Raw genomic sequence first — 18,378 nt, 5'->3', positions numbered from 1 at the left:
AGTTGGTGCCCCTGTTTTTTCAAAATGTTGTTCGTTTGCATGGTATTCCTGAGAATATCGTTTCTGACAGAGGAACCCAATTTGTGTCTAGATTTTGGCGGGCATTCTGTGCTAGGATGGGCATAGATTTGTCTTTTTCGTCTGCTTTTCACCCTCAGACTAATGGCCAGACCGAGCGGACTAATCAGACCCTGGAGACATATCTGAGGTGTTTTGTGTCTGCTGACCAGGATGATTGGGTTGCTTTTTTGCCATTGGCGGAGTTCGCCCTCAATAATCGGGCCAGCTCTGCCACTTTGGTGTCCCCGTTTTTCTGTAATTCGGGGTTCCACCCTCGATTTTCCTCCGGTCAGATGGAATCCTCGGATTGTCCTGGAGTGGATGCGGTGGTGGAGAGATTGCATCATATCTGGGGGCAGGTGATGGACAATTTAAAGTTGTCCCAGGAGAAGACTCAGCTTTTTGCCAACCGTCACCGTCGTGTTGGTCCTCGGCTTTGTGTTGGAGATTTGGTGTGGTTGTCTTCTCGTTTTGTCCCTATGAGGGTCTCATCTCCTAAGTTTAAGCCTCGGTTCATCGGTCCGTATAAAATATTGGAGATTCTTAACCCTGTTTCCTTCCGTTTGGACCTCCCTGCATCCTTTTCTATTCATAACGTTTTTCATCGGTCGTTATTGCGCAGGTATGAGGCACCGGTTGTGCCTTCCGTTGACCCTCCTGCTCCGGTGTTGGTTGAGGGTGAGTTGGAGTACGTTGTAGAAAAAATCCTAGACTCCCGTGTTTCCAGACGGAGACTCCAGTATCTGGTCAAGTGGAAGGGATACGGCCAGGAGGATAATTCTTGGGTCACTGCATCTGATGTTCATGCCTCTGATCTGGTTCGTGCCTTTCATAGGGCCCATCCTGATCGCCCTGGTGGTTCTGGTGAGGGTTCGGTGCCCCCTCCTTGAGGGGGGGGTACTGTTGTGAATTTGGATTCTGGGCTCCCCCGGTGGCTACTGGTGGAATTGAACTTGTGACATCATCTTCCCTGTTCACCTGTTCTGATTAGATCTGGGTGTCGCTATATAACCTGGCTTCTCTGTTAGATGCTTGCCGGTCAACAATGTTATCAGAAGCCTCTCTGTGCTTGTTCCTGCTCCCAGACATCTACTAGATAAGTTGGACATTCGTCCATGTTTTGTTTTTGTATTTTGGTTCCAGTTCACAGCTGCAGTTTCGTTACTGTGTCTGGAAAGCTCTTGTTGATCAGGAATTGCCACTCTGGTATTATGAGTTAATGCCAGAGTCCTAAAGTAATTTCTGGATGTGTTTTGTTAGGGTTTTCTACTGACCATGAAAGTATGCTTTCTGTCTTCTGCTATCTAGAAAGCGGACCTCAAATTTGCTAAAACTATTTTCCTGCTGCGTTTGTTGTTTCATCTCATATCACCGCCAATATATGTGGGGGGCTTCTGTCTCCTTTTTGGGCATTTCTCTAGAGGTGAGTCAGGTCTTATATTTCCCTCTGCTAGCATTATTTAGTTCTCCGGCCGGCGCTGGGCATATAGGGATAAAAAGTAGGACATGCTACCTGGCTACTTCTAGATGATGCGGTAGGTTTAGTTCATGGTCAGTACAGTTACATCTTCCAAGAGCTTGTTCCTATTGAGGCTTATGCTAGTTCTCTGGCCATGGAGATCATGATAGCGTCCCATCTCAATTCCAGTCAATTTTGCATTGAGAAGTCAAATGGCGCTCCTTCGCTTCCGAGCTCTGCCATGCGCCCAAACAGTGGTTTACCCCCACATATGGGGTATCGGCGTACTCAGAACAAATTGTACAACAACTTTTGTGGTCGATTTTCTCCTGTTACCCTTGGTAAAATAAAACAAATTGGAGCTGAAGTAAATTTTTTGTGAAAAAAAGTTAAATGTTTATTTTTATTTCAACATTCCAAAAATTCCTGTGAAACACCTGAAGGGTAAATAAACTTCTTGAATGTGGTTTTGAGCACCTTGAGGGGTACAGTTTTTAGCATGGTGTCACACTTGGTTATTTTCTATCATATAGACCCCTCAAAATGACTTCAAATGAGATGTGGTCCCTAAAAAAAAAATGGCGTTGTAAAAATGAGAAATTGCTGGTCAACTTTTAACCCTTATAACTCCCTAACAGAAAAAAATTTTGGTTCCAAAATTGTGCTGATGTAAAGTAGACATGTGGGAAATGTTACTTATTAAGTATTTTGTGTGACATAACTCTGTGATTTAATTGTATAAAAATTCAAAGTTGGAAAATTGCGATATTTTCAAAATTGTCGCCAAATTTCCATTTTTTTCACAAATAAACGCAGGTAATATCAAAGAAATGTTACCACTATCATGAAGTACAATATGTCTCAAGAAAACAATGTCAGAATCACCAGGATTCGTTGAAGCATTCCAGAGTTATAACCTCATAAAGGGACAGTGGTCAGAATTGTAAAAATTGGCCTGGTCATTAACGGGCAAAACACCCTTTTGGTAAAGGGGTTAAGCAAGAATGCTGACAAAATGCTTAAAAAGATGTCCAGACATCTTTTGAGCCTTCCCATTGATTTGTATTATAAAGTTTAGAGTGTCTTGAAAGTGGAAAATGCCTGAAGAATCAGTTCACTTCTTTTTACATCTTGGCAAACCTGAAGTAGTTAAAAGACTGATAAGACTGAACATAGGAACAGCAAGTCGGTTTACATTGCAGATCATTCTTTTAAATGTTTAATTAGTGCTTTTTCAGAGTCAACATAAAAAAGAGATTGTGTGCACATACCCTTTTTTGATCTCTTGTTCTACTGAGCCTATACGATTAATAAATATAATTAAACTTGTGAAGTTACCCGTATTTTCTTACATTTGTATTCCTTTTTATTCTATAGACAGCTAAGCTGGCAGCTTCCAACTGGACCTTTCTTCACTGTTTACCAAGAAAACCAGAAGAAGTTGATGATGAGGTTTTCTATTCCCCTAAATCTCTAGTTTTCCAAGAAGCAGAGAATAGAAAGTGGACAATTATGGTAAGATAAAAATGATTTAGGGGTAAAAAAACTAGTATGAAAATAACTACCGTATATATTTTCATAAGTTAAAAATCTATTACCCCTAATAATGATATTGGAAATCATCACTGCCTCTACTGGTTCTGATTGGTGATTGGTTTCCTGGCATGCAGCCTTTTGAAAAAATACTATTGACCCAAAACATAACTTAACCCTTTCAACTCATAGCGTGCTGGAGGAAAACTATTCTGGTTTTACATCACTGACGCTAATATGCGCAGTGACACATATCTCCCTTCATACACTGTGCCAGTGACCCTGTCACACTGTATTGTTTTTGGTAATAAAAAAAATGGTTAAAAAAAATGCCACAAGAATAAATACTATGGCATTTAAAAATATGGGCCCCCCTGGTCAAAATTACTGTTATTGTGAACAGTTAGGCAAGTTGAAGATGAAATTATCTCTAAAGATATTAAAGTTAAAGATGACACATTTACTTAGTATGTTAGTAAAAAAAAATATATATTGCCATTTTCTACATTTAAAAAATTATTAAAAGGAAAATGGGCCGATTCAAAAGTTTGGACACCCTGCATGGTAAGTACCTAGTAGCACATCCTTTTGCAAATACCACAGCTTGTAAATGCTTTTCATAGCCAGACAAGAGTCTTTCAATTCTTGTTTGAGGGATATCCATCCATTCTTCCTTGGAAAATTCTTCCAATTCTGTGAGATTCCTGGGACGTCTTGCATGCGCCGTTATTTTGAGGTCTAGCCACAGATTTTCAATGATATTCAGATCAGGGGACTTTGAGGGGCATAGTAAAACCTTCAACTTGCGCCTTTTGAGGTAGTCTATTGTGGCTTTTGACTTGTGTTTAAGATCATTATTCATTTGTACAAGTCATCCTCTTTTAAACGTCAGCATTTTACAGTTGGTGTTGTGTTTGCATCAAGAATTTGTTGAAATTTTATTGAATCCATTCTTCCCTCTACACGTGAAATGTTCCCCATGCCATTGGCTGCAACACACCCCCAAATCATGATTGATTGATCCACCCTCATGCTTAATGGTTGGTGAGATGTTCTGTTCCTGAAATTCTGGGCCCATATTTTCTCCACAGATACCTTTGATCATTGTGGCCCAACAGTTCTATTTTAACCTCATTGCTTCACAGGACATGTTTTCAAAATACATCAGGCTTGTTTAGATGTTCTTTTGAGTGTTTCTGATTCTGCATTTTATGGTGAGGATTTAGGAGATGTTTTCTTCTAATGATTCTTCCAGGAAGGCCATTTTTTGCAGGTGTCTCTGGACAGTAGAACAATTTACCACAACTCCAGAGTCTGCTAAATCTTTCTGAAAGTCTTTTTGCAGTCATGCAGGGGTTCTGAATAGCCTCTCTAGGATTCCTACTAGCAGCTCTCACTGAAATTTTGCTTGGTCTTCCAGACCTTATCTTGATCTCCGCTGTTCCTGTTAACTGCCATTTCTTAATTGCATTTGACTGAGGAAAGGGCAACTTGAAAATGCTTTGCTATCTTCTCCTAGATTCTCTTGCTTTGTGGGCCTCTATCATTTTCATTTTCAGAATTGCTAGGCAGTTTTTTATAATAACCCATGGCTGCTTATTGTGGCACAAAGGTTTTTATAAAGCTGAAAAATTTGCATCACCTGGCCTTTTCTAATGATGATAGTGAACAAGCCATAACTATGACAGGCTAATTAAGGTCTGAAACCTCGGTCAAAGTTATCTGAAAGCACAAATTTCCAAGGGTGCCCAAATTTTGCATTGGCCCATTTTTCTTTTTTGTAATTTTTAAAATGTAAAAAATGACTATATATATTTGCCTAAACTACAAAATGTGTCATCTCTAGTTTTAGGCCTTTTGGAGATCATTTCATCTTCAACTTGCTCAACGTTCACAATAACAGTAATTTTGACCAGAGGTGCCCAAACTTTTACATGCCACTGTAATATTCCAAAGAATAATGTGTGTGAAAAATCATGTGATCTATGAGGAAAATTAAATTGTATGATCTATAAGGCCTCTTTCAGTAGTCCGTGATTTTTCTTACAGTGCCTTGCGAGAGTATTTGGCCCCCTGGAACTTTTCAACCTTTTCCAACATATCATGCTTCAAACATAAAGATACCAAATGTAAATTTTTGGTGAAGAGTCAACAACAAGGGGAACACAATTGGGAAGTTGAATGAAATTTATTGGTTATTTTAAATTTTTATGGAAATTCAAAAACTGAAAAGTGGGGAGTGCGATATTATTTGGTCCCTTTAACTTAATACTTTGTTGTGCCACCTTTTGCTGCGATTACAGCTGCAAGTTGCTTGGGGTATGTCTCTATCAGTTTTGTACATTGAGAGACTGAAATTCTTGCCCATTCTTCCTTGGCAAACAGCTCGAGCTCAGTGAGGTTTGACGGAGATCGTTTGTGAACAGCAGTTTTCAGCTCTTTCCAAAGATTCTCAATTGGATTGAGGTCTGGACATTGTCTTGGCCATTCTAACACCTGGATACATTTATTTGTGAAACATTCCATTGTAGATTTTGCATTATGTTTGGGATCATTGTCTTGTTGGAAGACAAATCTCCGTCCCAGTCTCAGGTCTTTTGCAGACTCCAACAGGTTTTCTTCAAGAATTGTCCTGTATTTGGCTCCATCCATCAATTTTAACCATCTTCCCTGTCCCTGCTAAAGAAAAGCAGGCCCAAACTATGATACTGCCACCACCATGTTTGACAGTGGGGATGGTGTGTTCAGGGTGATGAGCTGTGTTGCCTTTATGCCAAACATATTGTTCGATTTTGGTTTCATCTGACCAGACCACCTTCTTCCACATGTTTGGTGTGTCTCCCAGGTGGCTTGTTGCAAACTTTAAATTACACTTTTTATGGATATCATTGAGAAATGGCTTTCTTCTTGCCTCTCTTCAATAAAGGCCAGATTTGTGCAGTGTACGACTGATTGTTGTCCTATGGACAGACTGTCCCACCTCATCTGTAGATCTCTGCAGTTCATCCAGAGAGATCATGGGCCTCTTGGCTGCATCTCTGATCAGTCTTCTCCTTGTTTGAGATGAAAGTTTAGAGGGATGGCTGGGTCTTGTTAGATTTGCAGTGGTATGATACTCCTTCCATTTCAATATGATCACCTGCACAGTGCTCCTTGGGATGTTTAAAGTTTTGGAAATCATTTTGTATCCAAATCCGGCTTTAAACTTCTCCACAACAGTATCACGGACCTGCCTGTTGTGTTCCTTGGTCTTCATGATGCTCTCTGTGCTTCAAACAGAACCCTAAGACTATCACAGAGCAGGTGCATTTATATGGAGACTTGATTACACACAGATGGATTATTTATCATCATTAGCCATTTAGGACAACATTAGATCATTCAGAGATCCACAATGAACTTCTGGAGTGAGTTTGCTGCACTGAAAGTAAAGGGCCCGAATAATATTGCACACCCCACTTTTCAGTTTTTGCAATACTTTCACAAGGCACTGTATATGTATATAAAAATGGAGCAATTTTCATCATTGTGCTGGAGCAAATTTTCATCCCTGTTTGGCCAATATGTACGTTTTTACCGCCTGAGTGTCATCATTTTTTTTTCAACCCTTTAGTGATGACCCAATTTCCAGCTTAATGACAAGGCCAATTTTTACAATTCTGACCACTGTCACTTTATGACTCTGGAGCGCTTTGACGGATCCCACTGATTCTGGGATTGTTTTTCATGACATATTGTACTTCATGTTTGTGGTAACATTTCTTCGATATTACTTGCGTTTATTTATGAAAAAGCGAAAATATGGGAAAAAAAATAAAATTGTGTAATTTTCAAATTTTAAATTTTTATGCCCTTAAATCAGAGAGATATGTCACACAAAATACTTAATACTGTATTTTCTGGTGTATAAGACGACTGGCGTATAAGACGACCCCCAACTTTTCCATATAAAATATGGAATTTGGGATATGCCCGCTGTATAAGACGGGGGTCATCTTATACGCCCAGTCATCTTATACGGCGTGTGGTTCCCAGGGTCTGAAGGAGAGGAGACTCTCCTTCAGGCCCTGGGATCCATATTCATGTTAAAAATAAAGAATAAAAAAAAAAAATATGTATATACTCACCCCTCCGAGAAGCCTGGCTGTCACTGCTGCAAGCGTCTGCCTCCGTTCCTAAGAATTGCAGAGCATGAAGGACCCTCGATGACGTCGCAGTCCTGTGATTGGTCCGTGACCGCTCATGTGACCGGTTACCTGACCGTGACGTCATCGAAGGTCCTTCACGCTCTGCAATTCTTAGGAACGGAGGCAGACGCTTGCAGCGGTGACAGCCAGGCTTCTCAGAGGGGTGAGTATATACATATTTTTTATTTTTATTCTTTATTTTTTACATGAATATGGATCCCAGGAGTTTCCTCTCCTTCAGACCCTGGGAACATCCAGGATCGCTCCCTGCACATGCCGTACCTGGCATATAAGACGACCCCCGACTTTTGGGACAAATTTTAGGGGTTAAAAAGTCATCTTATACGCCGGAAAATACGGTAAATAACATTTCCCACATGTCTACTTTACATAAACACAATTTTGGAAACATTTTTTTTTGTTAGGAAGTTATAAGGGTTAAAGGTTGACCCGCGATTTCTAATTTTTACAACAAAATTTACAAAACCATTTTTTTAGGGACCATCTCACATTTAAAGTCACTTTGAGGGGTGTACATGACAAAAAATACCCAAACACCATTCTAAACACTGCACCCCTCAAGGTGCTCAAAACCACATTCAAGAAGTTTATTAACCCTTTACGTGCTTCACAGGAACTGAAGCAATGTGCAAGGAAAAAATTAACATTTAACTTTTTTTGCAAACATTTTACTTCAGAACTAATTTTTTTTATTTTCACAAGTGTAAAAAGAGAAAGTGAACCACAAAATTTGTTGTGCAATTTCTCCTGAATTTGTATTTTCTCCACAAAAATGATCTTTTCTCCCCCCCAATTTCTATTTTCACAAGGGTAACAGGAGAAATTAGACCCCAAAAGTTGTTGTGCAATTTGTCCTGAGTACGCTGATACCCCATATGTGGGGGTAAACCACTGTTTGGGCGCACGGCAGAGTTTAGAAGGGAAGGAGCGCCGTTTGACTTTTTCAGTGCAGAATTGGCTGGAATTGAGATCTGACGACATGTCACATTTGGAGAGCCCCTGATGTATGTAAACAGTGGAAACCCCCCACAAGTGACACCATTTTGGAAACTAGACCCCTTAAGGAACTTATCTACATGTGTGGTGAGCACTTTGAACCTCCAGGTGCTTCACAGAAGTTTATAATGCAGAGTCGTGAAAATTAAAAAATCTTTTTTATTTCCTCAAAAATTATTTTTTAGCCCCCAATTTTTTATTTTCACAAGGGTAACAGGAGAAATTGGACCCCATAAGTTGTTCTCCAGTTTGTCCTGAGTACTCTGATACCCCATATGAGGGGGGACCACTGTTCGGGCACACATTGGGGCTCGGAAGGGAAGTAGTGACATTTTAAAATGCAGACTTTAATGGAATGGTTTGCGGGCATCATGTTGCGTTTGGAGAGCCCCTGATCAGGGGTGAACCTAGCCTTTCTGCTGCCTGAGGCGAACTGCAAAACGGCGCCCCCCTCCACGTACTAAAATCAGTACAAATAAATCTGGTTTACTCTTTACTCGCCTAACCTGACGCACATGTAAAACATATTCCTATTTAAAAGTGTATGGTGCATGTCGTATGTCGCATGTTGCATGTCGCATGTTGCCGCATGTTGCATGTCACATGTTGGCGCATGCTGGCGCATGTTGCATGTCGTTGCATGGCGCATGTGGCATGTCGCATGCTGTCGCATGTTGCATGTCGTTGCATGGCGCATGTTGCATGTTGTCGCATGCTGTCGCATGTTGTTGCATGTTGTAGCATGTTGCATGTTGTTGCATGTCGTCGCATGTTGCATGCCGTCGCATGTTGTTGCATGGTGTATGTTGTATATGTGCACACAGTGTAGACGAGTCCAGCTCTGCTACATCTGGATGCCTGACATCTAGATGTAGCAGAGCCGATAGATGATCGCTGGAGATAACTCTCCAGCGATCACCTACACTACAGCGTTCTCGCAAACAGCTGATCAGCTGTTTACGAGAACCAGACTAGTGACCGGAGATAAGTCCCGGTCACGTGCACGGCAGTTCCGCATTGTAAACAGACATGCTGCGTTCTGAAAAGAGGCGCCGCATGTCCGTTTACGCGGGTTTGCCGCCTGCGTGTTTTACCGCATAGTGGAGACGGAATTTCATGAAATCCCCTCCACTATGCTGTAACATCTGGATGTTGCGTGTTTGATGCTGCGGCTCTACGCAGCATCAAACACGCAGCGTTTCCTGAAATTGGAAACATACCCTAATGCTTGTAGTCTGGGGGCACTTAAGGGTTAACAATAGGAAGCCCTTTATTTTCTTTTCCAATCTACCCTGTCCTGTGCTTGCCTGCACCATTTCTCCAGTGCTCAGAAACAGTCCACAGCTACTTCTCTCCTCCCACATGAGTCACATTCTGATAAGCTGCCTGCAGGCACCAGCCAAGAAAGCAAAAAAAAAAAAAAAATCGTCTCACTCAGGCTGCAGAGCCGACTCCTTTCATTCACAGCAGGGAGCCAGCTCTTTGTATCACTGACTCGTTCACGAACGACACATCACTAGCACCATGTGGGGGGTGGGGTGGCGAATTATGTTTTTTATACTTTCTGCTGCCGGTTACTGCTCCAAGTCGGCCAGCAATGTGTGTGTCCGACTCCCAGCACAGCAGCCAGCAGGTCGTCAGGAGACAGGGCACCGCCTCTGCACCTCAGCCCAGGCCGGGTGGTAACAGTGAGTCACCTCACCTGCCGCTGGGCACGCCACACATTACTTTGTGACACTGCACTGTCGGCAAGTGTCAGAGCAGGGATTGCAGGGAGAGTCGGCACCACGTGTTTTAACTTCTAACTGACGCTCTGCCACCCCCTGTCTTTAGGAATGTGTTGTGAATTCTGCTCTTGGGCTCCCTCCGGTGGTTGTTGGTGGTAGTGCAGTTGTCTTGGGGTTGTAATCCGGGCAGGTGTTTCTGCTGATTGCAGCTCTATTAGGTATTTAGGTGTGCAGGATCCATGAGTCTGTGCCAGTTGTCCATTGTACTTGGAGGGATTGCATCTCTCTCTGGCTCCTCATGCCTTGCTGCCAAATTCAGCTAAGATAAGTTTCTGTTTTTTTGTCTCTGTGCACACATGCAGTGTGCTTTGCAATTCAGTGCAATTTATTGTGTTTTTGTCCAGCTTAGACTTTGTTTGGATTTTTCAGTCATGCTGGATTCTCAGGAGATGCAGATATACTTTCTATGTCTTTAGTTAGATGTGGAATATTTGTATTATCTGCTGTGGATATTTTTAGGATTTTAATACTGACCGCTTAGAATTCTGTCCTATCCTTTTCTATTTAGCTAGAAGTGCCTCTTTTGCTAAATCCTGTTTTTCTGCCTGCGTATGTCTTTCCTCTTATACTCACAGTCAATATTTGTGGGGGGCTGCCTATCCTTTGGGGTTCTGCTCTGAGGCAAGATAGAATTCCCAATTCCATCTATAGGGGTATTTAGTCCTCCGGCTGTGTCGAGATGTCTAGGACGGGTTAGGTACATCCCACGGCTACTTCTAGTTGCGGTGTTAGTTTAGGGTTTGCGGTCAGTACAGGTACCACCTCTCCTGAGAAAGTCTCTCATGCGGCTCCAAGGTTACCAGATCATAACAGTACAACTGGCCAACAATGAGTTAAATGCATCTCAGAAGAAAGGAAGAAAGAGCCATTTTTTTTTCTGTAGCCTGCTCTGTCTTTTCTTCCCTCTTTTCCTCTGGGTGACTGAGGAGTCTTGTGCTAGCATGGATGTTCAGGGATTAGTTTCTCGTGTAGACCAGCTTGCTGCTAGGGTACAAGGTATTTCTGATTATATTGCTCAGACTCCGCTTTTAGAGCCTAGGATTCCTACTCCTGATTTGTTTTTTGGGGACAGGTCCAAATTTTTGAGTTTTAAAAACAACTGTAAATTGTTTTTTGCTCTGAAGCCTCGTTCCTCTGGTGATCCCATTTAGCAGATTAAAATTGTCATCTCCCTGCTGCGTGGCGACCCTCAGGATTGGGCATTTTCCCTGGAATTTGGAAATCCGGCCTTGCTTAATGTAGATGCATTTTTTTCAGGCTCTAGGATTATTATATGATGAACCAAATTCTGTGGATCAAGCGGAGAAGACCTTGTTGGCCCTGTCTCAGGGTCAAGAAGCGGCAGAATTGTATTGTCAGAAATTTAGAAAATGGTCTGTGCTGACTAAATGGAATGAGGATGCTTTGGCGGCAATTTTCAGAAAGGGTCTTTCTGAATCTGTTGAAGATGTTATGGTGGGGTTTCCCACGCCTGTTGGTCTGAGTGATTCTATGTCTCTGGCCATTCAGATCGGTCGGCGCTTGCGGGAGCGCAGAACTGTGCGCGCTGTGGCGTTGTCCTCAGAGCAGATGCCTGAGCCTATGCAGTGTGATAGGATTCTGTCTAGAACGGAACAACAAGGATTCAGACGTCAGAATAGGTTGTGTTTTTATTGTGGCGATGCTTCCCATGTCATTTCAGTCTGCCCAAAGCTTACAAAGAGAATCGCTAGTTCGGTTACCATCGGAACTGTACAACCTAAATTTCTGTTATCTGTGACCTTGATCTGCTTATTGTCATCATTTTCTTTCATGGCGTTTGTGGATTCAGGCGCCGCTTTGAACTTAATGGACTTTGAATTTGCCAGGCGTTGTGGTTTCCCCTTGCAGTCTTTGCAGAACCCTATTCCTTTAAGGGGCATTGATGCTACACCTTTGGCTAAAAATAAACGCCAGTTTTGGACACAGGTGACCATGTGCATGGCGCCAGCCCATCAGGAAGATTGTCGTTTTCTGGTGTTGCATAATTTGCATGATGCTATTGTGCTGGGTTTTCCATGGTTGCAGATACATAATCCTGTGCTGGATTGGAAGTCTATGTCTGTGACTAGTTGGGGTTGTCAGGGGGTTCATAATGACGTTCCTGTGATGTCAATCTCCTCTTCCTCCTCTTCTGAAGTTCCAGAGTTTTTGTCTGATTTTCAGGATGTATTCGATGAGCCCAAGTCCATTTCCCTTCCACCGCATAGGGACTGTGATTGTGCTATTGACTTGATTCCAAGCTGTAAGTTTCCTAAGGGCTGACTTTTCAACCTGTCTGTGCCAGAACATACCGCCATGCGGAGTTATGTTAAGGAGTCTTTGGAGAAAGGCCATATTCGGCCATCTTCTTCACCGTTGGGAGCGGGATTTTTTTTTGTTGCTAAGAAGGATGGCTCCTTGAGACCCTGTATTGATTATCGCCTCTTGAATAAGATCACGGTCAAGTTTCAATACCCTTTACCTTTGCTTTCCGATTTGTTTGGCAGGATTAAGGGGGCTAGTTGGTTTACTAAAATTGACCTTCGGGGGGCATATAATCTTGTTCGTATTAAGCAGGGTGACGAATGGAAAACTGCGTTTAATAAGCCCGAAGGCCATTTTGAATACATTGTGATGCCATTCGGGCTCTCTAATGCTCCATCTGTTTTTCAGTCCTTCATGCATAATATCTTCTGGAATTATCTTGATAAATTCATGATTGTATATTTGGATGACATCTTAATTTTTTCCGATAATTGGGAGTCTCATGTGAAACAGGTCAGGATGGTATTTCAGATCCTTCGTGATAATGCTTTGTTTGTGAAGGGGTCTAAGTGTCTCTTTGGAGTGCAGAAGGTTTCTTTTTTGGGCTTCATTTTTTCTCCATCTATAGAGCTGGATCCGGTTAAGGTTCAGGCCATTCATGATTGGATTCAGCCCACATCCGTGAAGAGCCTTCAGAAATTTTTGGGCTTTGCTAATTTTTATCGCCGTTTCATTGCTAACTTCTCCAGTGTGGTTAAACCCCTGACCGATTTGACGAAGAAAGGCGCTGATGTAACGAATTGGTCCTCTGTGGCTGTCTCTGCCTTTCAGGAGCTTAAACGCCGATTTACTTCTGCCCCGGTGTTGCGTCAGCCAGATGTTTCTCTTCCGTTTCAGGTTGAGGTTGACGCTTCTGAGATTGGGGCAGGGGCTGTTTTGTCTCAGAGGAATTCTGATGGTTCCTTGATGAAACCGTGTACTTTCTTTTCCCGTAAGTTTTCGCCTGCTGAACGCAATTATGATGTCGGCAATTGGGAGTTGTTGGCTATGAAGTGGGCATTTGAGGAATGGCGATATTGGCTTGAGGGAGTCAAGCACCGTATTGTGGTCTTGACTGATCATAAAAATCTGATTTACCTCGAATCTGCCAAACGCCTGAATCCTAGACAGGCTCGATGGTCCCTGTTTTTCTCCCGTTTTGATTTTGTGGTTTCGTATCTTACGGGTTCTAAGAATATTAAGGCTGATGCCCTCTCTAGGAGTTTTTTGCCTGATTCTCCTGAGGTATTGGAGCCGGTCGGCATTCTGAAAGAAGGGGTGGTCCTTTCTGCCATTTCCCCTGATTTACGGCGGGTTCTGCAGGAATTTCAGGCTGACAAACCTGACCGCTGTCCAGTGGGGAAACTCTTTGTTCCTGATAGATGGACTAGTAGAGTGATTTCTGAGGTTCATTGTTCTGTGTTGGCTGGCCATCCTGGTATTTTTGGTACCAGAGATTTGGTTGGTAGGTCCTTTTGGTGGCCTTCTTTGTCGCGTGATGTGCGTTCTTTTGTGCAGTCCTGTGGGACTTGTGCGCGGGCCAAGCCTTGTTGTTCCCGTGCTAGTGGGTTGCTTTTGCCTTTGCCGGTCCCTGAGAGGACGCATATTTCTATGGATTTTATTTCAGATCTTCCAGTTTCCCAGAGGATGTCGGTTATCTGGGTGGTTTGTGACCGGTTTTCTAAGATGGTTCATTTGGTGCCTTTGCCTAAATTGCCTTCCTCTTCTGATTTGGTTCCGTTGTTTTTTCAGCATGTGGTTCGTTTGCATGGTATTCCGGAGAATATTGTGTCTGACAGAGGTTCCCAGTTTGTTTCTAGGTTTTGGCGGGCCTTTTGTGCTAGGCTGGGCATTGATTTGTCTTTTTCTTCCGCATTTCATCCTCAGACAAATGGCCAGACCGAGTGAACTAATCAGACTTTGGAAACTTATTTGAGATGCTTTGTGTCTGCTGATCAGGATGATTGGGTGGCTTTCTTGCCATTGGCCGAGTTTGCCCTTAATAATCGGGCTAGTTCGGCTACCTTGGTTTCGCCCTTCTTTTGTAATTTTGGTTTTCATCCTCGTCTTTCTTTGGGGCAAGTTGAACCTTCTGATTGTCCTGGTGTGGATTCTGTGGTTGACAGGTTGCAGCAGATTTGGGCTCATGTGGTGGACAATTTGGTGTTGTCTCAGGAGGAGGCTCAGCGTTTTGCTAACCGTCGTCGGTGTGTTGGTTCCCGGCTTCGGGTTGGGGATTTGGTCTGGTTGTCTTCCCGTCATGTTCCTATGAAGGTTTCTTCCCCTAAGTTTAAGCCTCGGTTTATTGGTCCTTATAGGATTTCTGAGATTATCAATCCGGTGTCTTTTCGTTTGGCCCTTCCGGCCTCTTTTGCCATCCATAATGTTTTCCATAGATCTTTATTGTGGAAATATGTGGTGCCCGTTGTTCCCTCTGTTGATCCTCCTGCTCCTGTGTTGGTTGATGGGGAGTTGGAGTATGTGGTTGAGAAGATTTTGGATTCTCGCTTTTCGAAGTGGAGGCTTCAGTACCTTGTCAAATGGAAGGGTTATGGCCAGGAGGATAATTCTTGGGTTTTTGCCTCTGATGTCCATGCTGCTGATTTGGTCCGTGCCTTTCATCTGGCTCGTCCTGATCGGTCTGGGGGCTCTGGTGAGGGTTCGGTGACCCCTCTTCAAGGGGGGGGTACTGTTGTGAATTCTGCTCTTGGGCTCCCTCCGGTGGTTGTTGGTGGTAGTGCAGTTGTCTTGGGGTTGTAATCCGGGCAGGTGTTTCTGCTGATTGCAGCTCTATTAGGTATTTAGGTGTGCAGGATCCATGAGTCTGTGCCAGTTGTCCATTGTACTTGGAGGGATTGCATCTCTCTCTGGCTCCTCATGCCTTGCTGCCAAATTCAGCTAAGATAAGTTTCTGTTTTTTTGTCTCTGTGCACACATGCAGTGTGCTTTGCAATTCAGTGCAATTTATTGTGTTTTTGTCCAGCTTAGACTTTGTTTGGATTTTTCAGTCATGCTGGATTCTCAGGAGATGCAGATATACTTTCTATGTCTTTAGTTAGATGTGGAATATTTGTATTATCTGCTGTGGATATTTTTAGGATTTTAATACTGACCGCTTAGAATTCTGTCCTATCCTTTTCTATTTAGCTAGAAGTGCCTCTTTTGCTAAATCCTGTTTTTCTGCCTGCGTATGTCTTTCCTCTTATACTCACAGTCAATATTTGTGGGGGGCTGCCTATCCTTTGGGGTTCTGCTCTGAGGCAAGATAGAATTCCCAATTCCATCTATAGGGGTATTTAGTCCTCCGGCTGTGTCGAGATGTCTAGGACGGGTTAGGTACATCCCACGGCTACTTCTAGTTGCGGTGTTAGTTTAGGGTTTGCGGTCAGTACAGGTACCACCTCTCCTGAGAAAGTCTCTCATGCGGCTCCAAGGTTACCAGATCATAACAGGAATGCTCCGCTGCTTGAGTCAAAGTATTCAACTTGCCTCATGATAGCAGCGCCACTGCCCCTGATGTACCTAAACAGTAGAAACCCCCCCACATGTGATCCCATTTTGGAAACTAGACCCCTCAAGGAGCTTATCTAGTGCTTACCACAGAAGTTTAAAACGTAGAGCCGTGAAAATAAAAAAGTCTTATTTTTTCCACAAAAATTATTTTTCACCTCCAAATTTTTACAAACAGAAGAAATTGGGCCATAAAAGTTGTTGTGCAATTAGTCGTGAGTACTCTGTTACCCCTTATGTGGGGGGGGGACCACTGTTTGGACGCATGGCAGAGCTTGGAAGGGAAGAAGCGCCATTTTGGAATGCAGGCTTTGATAAAATGGTCTGCCGCCATCATGTTGCGTTTGCAGAGCCCCTGATGTTCCTAAACAGTAGAAGAAGCACCCTAGAAGTGACCCCATTTTGGAAACTATACCCCCCAAGGAACTTATCTAGATGTGCTGTGTGAACTTTGAACCACCAAGTGTTTCACTAAAGTTTATAACGCAGAGCAGTGAAAATAAAAAATATTTTTTTTTTCCACAAAAATGATTTTTTAGCCTGCAATTTTTTATTTTCCCAAGGGTAGCAGGAGAAATCTTTTGGGGTCCACCAAAAGATGTCCAATTTTTCTTGAGTACGCTAATACCCCATATGTGGGAGAAAACTACTGTTTGGACACACGTTGGGGCTCGGAAGGGAAGTAGTGATGTTTTGGAATGCAGACTTTGATGGAATGGTCTGCGGGCGTCTTGTTGCATTTACAGAGCCCTTGATGTGCCTAAACAAGTGACCACTTTTTGGCAACCAGACCCCCTATGGAGCTTATCTAGATGTGTGGTGAGCACTTTGGACACTCAAGTGCTTCACAGAAGTTTATAACGCAGAGCCGTGAACATAAAAAATACATTTTTTTCCACAAAAATGATTTTTAGCCCCCAATTTTTTATTTTCCCAAGGGTAACAGGAGAAATTGGACCCCAAAGGTTGTTGTTCAATTTGTCCTGAGTACGCTGATGCCCCATATGTGGGGGTAAACCACTGTTTGGGTGCATGGCAGAGCTCAGAAGCGAGGGAGCACTATTTGACTTTTTGAACGCAAAATTGGCTGGAATCAATGGTGGCGCCATGTCACGTTTGGAAACCCTCTGATGTACCTAAACAGTTGAGACCCCTAATTCTAACTCCAACCCTATCCCCAACACACCCCTACCCCTAATTATAACCCTAATCACAACCCTAACTCCAACACACCCCTAACCCTAATCCCAACCCTAACCATAATCCTAATCACAACCCTAACCCCAACATATCCCTAACCCTAATCCCAACCCTAACCATAACCCTAATCACAACCCTAACCCCAGCACACCCCTAACCCTAATCCCAACCCTAACCCCAACACACCTCTAACCCTAAACCCAACCCTAACCATAACCCTTATCACAAACCTAACCCTAATACCCTAATCCCAATCCTAATCCTAATCCCAACCCTAACCCTAATCTCAACCCTAACCCTAATCACAACCCTAACTCCAACACACCCCTAACCCTAATCCCAACCATAACCCTAATCACAACCCTAACCCCAACACATCCCTAATCCCAACCCTAACCATAACACTAATCACAACCCTAACCCCAACACATCCCTAACCCTAATCCCAACCCTAACCATAACCTTAATCACAACTTTAACCCCAGCACACCCCTAATCCTAATCCCAACCCTAACCATAACCCTAATCACCACCCTAACCCCAGCACACCCCTAACCCTAATCCCAACCCTAACCCCAACACCCCCCTAACCCTAATCCCAACCCTAACCATAACCCTTATCACAAACCTAACCCTAATCCCAATCCTAATCCTAATCTCAACCCTAACCCTAATCTCAACCCTAACCCTAATCCCAACCTTAACCCTAATCCCAACCCTAATCCCTAACCCTAATCCCAACCCTAACCCAAATCCCAACTCTAACCCTAACTTTAGCCCCAACCCTAACTTTAATTTTAGCCCCAACCCTAGCCCTAACCCTAACTTTAGCCCAACTCTAACCCTAATGGGAAAATGGAAATAAATACATTTTCTTTATTTTATTTTTCCCTAGCTAAGGGGGTGATAAAGAGGGGGGTTATTCACTATTTTTTTTATTTTGATCACTGTGATAGGGTCTATCACAGTGACCAAAATGAACCAATAGGAAAAATCTTCCTATTGTTGCCAGGTGCAAGCCGGCAGGTCTCGGCGGGCGCACGGCGCATGCACCCGCCATTTTCTTACCAGAAGAAGATGCCAACAGCCGTGGGGGGATACAGTAGGACCCAGGGACACCGAAAAACACTGGTAAGTATCGTAGGGGGGATCGGGGACCCTATTTCTCTGTCCTCTGATGTGCGGTCAGAGAAATTAAATGGCAAGTCGCGCTTTTTTTTGTGATTGCCGTTATACGGTTAATAATGGCGATCACAACCCGGGGGTCGGTAAAAACCGACCTGAATCATGTTTTCTGGGGTCTCAGCTACCCCTGGCAGCC

General features: G+C 43.2%; 1 protein-coding gene across 1 annotated transcript in view; it reads left to right on the top strand.

Moving 5' to 3' along the window:
- Positions 1 to 18,378, top strand: part of OTC (ornithine transcarbamylase) — an 87,552-nt gene that overhangs the window by 61,814 nt on the left and 7,360 nt on the right. Inside the window, exon 9 of the mRNA XM_077299471.1 lies at positions 2,897 to 3,034. Within this exon, the coding sequence (XP_077155586.1) occupies positions 2,897 to 3,034 (138 nt within the window). The remainder of the gene's footprint in view (positions 1 to 2,896; positions 3,035 to 18,378) is intronic.

This window comes from Ranitomeya variabilis, chromosome 3 (assembly GCF_051348905.1).
Source record: "Ranitomeya variabilis isolate aRanVar5 chromosome 3, aRanVar5.hap1, whole genome shotgun sequence".
NCBI classification, from domain to species: Eukaryota; Metazoa; Chordata; class Amphibia; order Anura; family Dendrobatidae; genus Ranitomeya; species Ranitomeya variabilis.
This window is presented reverse-complemented; position numbering and strand designations above follow the sequence as displayed.